Raw genomic sequence first — 3,396 nt, 5'->3', positions numbered from 1 at the left:
AAGAATGTTAGGTTTGTGTTGCAAGGTATACCATATTCCTGGGATATGGATACCTTCAACAACGCTTTGGGACTCCCAACTGGAGGATTGCAATTTTACAGTCCTACCAGGTAGGTAGAAACCGGAGTTTAGAACTCCGGTTTGGACACGTGTCATGCGAATTAGGTTAACTTTAAATATCATTATTTATTAATTATTTGTATATATTATAATTATTATAAACATCTAAACAAAGTATATATTACATGATGCATGAGTAAAGAGTTTTATTAGCACTTAACCATTTTTTTTTTAATTTCATCTAACATTTATACATTATAATTAATAACATTTAAACATTTTAATTAATTTCATTTAAGCATGTTTTTTAATTCCATGTAATCAATTTTTTTTATTTTCGTATAAACATTTTTATTATTTCTATATTTAAAAAGTTTAAATAATTGTAGAATTCATTTACACATTTTTATTATTTGACCTTAAACTTTGAATAAATATATCACAATACAATTAGAACACAACTAATATATTACAACACAATACATTTAGAACATAACTAAAATATTACAACACAATACGACACACATTATTAAAAGTTTAAATATATTACAACACAAGACTTCAACTTACTAGAACAAATAACCGCTTAATACTAATTTCTTAAAGGACATGTATTCTTGTTGTGTCCTTCAGTTCTACAAATACCACACTTTGGTTTATGCCTTTCTCGTTCATCCATCTGATTACGAATTCGTTTTGTTTTCTTCCTTCCCTTATGTTTAATAATTCTTGTTGCATCAGCTTCAATCTGCCAATCTCCAGGAGCCCAATAACTCTTGTCTCTGAGCGGGTTGAAGGAATTTTCAGATTGGTTATATTGCTCTCTCCATACAGTGGTTGTGTAAAGCTTACTAGCCATTCCTGAAGCATTTTCTTGTAGATGGCTGCACACGGAAATGGCATGAGAGCAAGGCAATCTTTGGTGTTGCCATCTTCCACATGTACACTTTTTAGCTGCAAACTCCACGTTGTAATCAGTGCCACCCTCACCGCTTCTTTGATAGGTTGACTGGACCTTGAACAAACCTCTCTGGGCGTCATAGCATGTTGTTCTGTATGTTTGGGATTTCAGTTCTCGTTCGTGATATATTTTCCACATTTTCTTGGTCAATGGTGAATCCCAATAGTAAGCTTCTCGATATTGATCGACGAAGTGTTTTATGGTGTAATCAAAAGTGTATTCAATACATGCTTTTATCGGCATCATACGTGCATGATTCATTACATTGTTGACGCACTCAGCAATGTTTGTAGTTGTGTTACCCCAACGACTCCTTTCATGGTCCTTATACACGGTCCACATTCGAACGTCTGAATCTTTCAAATACTTCCAACCCGCTGGACTAGCGCGTTTGATTGCTCGGATAGCATTCTTGAAGAGTATATGATTAGTTGTCTCACCAATTGTCCAACACAACTATTTGAGCTGTTGGACCCTTGGATAACGCTTCATTAAGTTGCTACGAATGTGACGTAAACAATACCTATGTTCCCACCCGTATTGACTTGTACAAATCCCCATCGCATGGAGGATACCAGAGTGTCGATCTGATATGACACAAATCTTTCTATTTTGAACGACATGTTGTTGGAACATTTCCAAAAACCAAGTCCAGCTAGCGTTGGTTTCGTTGTCTACTATTGAGAAAGCAATTGGAAGAACTTGATTGTTAGCATTTTTCGCAACAGCAAGAAGCAACTTACCATTGTAACTCCCTTTCAGATGGGTACCGTCGATGCAAATTATCGGTACACACATTGTGTATGCTCTAATGGCTGGACCAAAAGCCCAAAAAACATACTTGAATGTATGTACACCGTTCTCATGGCAATCATTTAAGAATTTGACAATTGTATTCGGATTGGTATAGAGTAATTCATTTAAATACCTGGGTAGCTCAGCAAAATTACTTTCCCAAGTGCCATACATCCGTTCAATAGCAATACGCCTAGCATTCCATGCCTTAGCGTATGTAACATCCACTTGCCATGTTCATTTTACAATTGCTTGAATGTTTGCTACCGGAATACTAAGGTCTACCCTCACTAAATGGTCAATGTCGCTAGCAATCAAGCTTGATGTTAAACAACGATTGTTGTTTAAAGCGACATTTCCATAACAATTGTGGAAATCATGCCATTTAACAAGTTTCCATACCTTGGATCTATTTTTAACTGAACCACTACAACCCCACGAACAATGTCTCTGTTCTTGATGTCCTTTGTATGTTGGGCTAGTGGTGTAGCATTTTGCTTTCCAATAACCTGGTCTACTGTCTTCAACGATGATTTCTCTATTATTTTGTATATTCCATCTCCGAACAGCGTATAAAAGTTCAGCTTTGTTCTGGAAAACCATTCCTTGTGTAATAACATTCGAATATTTATCCCAAACAACCCATGATGTTTCGTCATCATCATCAAATACACAAGAACTAGCCTCAGCAACTCTACTAAGAATACCGAAACGTGAAACAGGGGCATCTTGTGGCAATGGATCTTCCCTACCAGAGTCATCTGAAAGATTTTCTTCAACGCTATAGTGATCAACTGAACGGTCACTAGCAGTTGACATACCATCATCATCAGCAGAATCTACATGTTGTTCTTCATTATGGTCTTCATTATGTTCTTCATGTTGTTCTTCATGTTGTTCTTCATGTTGATCTTCTTCTTCTTCAAAAAATGTTGACTGGTTGCGAGAGGTAGATGGACCAGCTTCAAAAGATTGAATCATGCTCATAAAACTTGGAACTTGTGGGCTTGGTAACACTTGCTCATATTGAATTTCAATATGGGCCTGATAGTCTTCATCACGCTGAGATAAATAATACATGGTTTCTAGAGTTTGATCGTCGACAAGTTCATTTCTGCAATTACGATCATTGAAAACATACCATAATATCATTCTCAACGAATGTGTTCTTTGATCATCACCAACATAATTGTATGCCATATTATTTAACTGCATACAATTAATTCGCTGAGACATGACAAAACTCCTTATAAATGTTGACTCATCACCAACAAGCCAACCATTTTGAAAAATAATTCTGCCACCCCAAACAAAGTTAACCATAAATGGACGAATTGTGGTCATTTGATTATGTGATTTTAGAGTTTTTTGAGGTTTTCAAGTGATGATTTCACATATTTCTGGGATTCAGTTTCGTGTTTTGAAAATATGTTTATGTTCTTTGTGATGGTGTAAATGAAAGTGAGATACGAAAGGTATAAATAACAGTAAAAAGATATCAATTATGATACTGAGAAGATAGCGTTTCAGTCATGAAAATCCAGGAAATCAGATAGGGTTAGCTGAAACCGGAGTTCCAA

At 35.7% G+C, this 3,396-nt stretch overlaps 1 protein-coding gene across 1 annotated transcript; it reads right to left on the bottom strand.

Moving 5' to 3' along the window:
• Positions 1-652: 652 nt before the first annotated feature.
• On the bottom strand, positions 653-1,986 carry LOC139859632 (uncharacterized). Its single transcript, XM_071848411.1, has 3 exons — positions 1,950-1,986; positions 1,496-1,836; positions 653-1,432 (listed from the first exon to the last, which is right to left on the bottom strand). Exons 1-3 carry the CDS (start codon positions 1,984-1,986, stop codon positions 653-655), a joined length of 1,158 nt encoding a protein of 385 aa, XP_071704512.1.
• Between the last annotated feature and the right edge of the window lie 1,410 nt (positions 1,987-3,396).

This window comes from Rutidosis leptorrhynchoides, chromosome 7 (genome assembly GCF_046630445.1).
Source record: "Rutidosis leptorrhynchoides isolate AG116_Rl617_1_P2 chromosome 7, CSIRO_AGI_Rlap_v1, whole genome shotgun sequence".
Taxonomy (NCBI): Eukaryota; Viridiplantae; Streptophyta; class Magnoliopsida; order Asterales; family Asteraceae; genus Rutidosis; species Rutidosis leptorrhynchoides.
The sequence above is the reverse complement of the archived record's forward strand: the minus strand, read 5'-3'. Positions and strand labels throughout refer to the sequence as shown.

Excerpts from the sequence above, each read along its gene's own strand:
- LOC139859632 (XM_071848411.1), bottom strand. The coding sequence starts at position 1,986 with ATGGCACTTGGGAAAGTAATTTTGCTGAGCTACCCAG. Across the intron at positions 1,837-1,949 it reads AATTTTGCTGAGCTACCCAG|CCATTAGAGCATACACAATG; the intron begins GTATTTAAATGA and ends CTTTTGGTCCAG. Across the intron at positions 1,433-1,495 it reads TAATGAAGCGTTATCCAAGG|AATGCTATCCGAGCAATCAA; the intron begins GTCCAACAGCTC and ends ATACTCTTCAAG.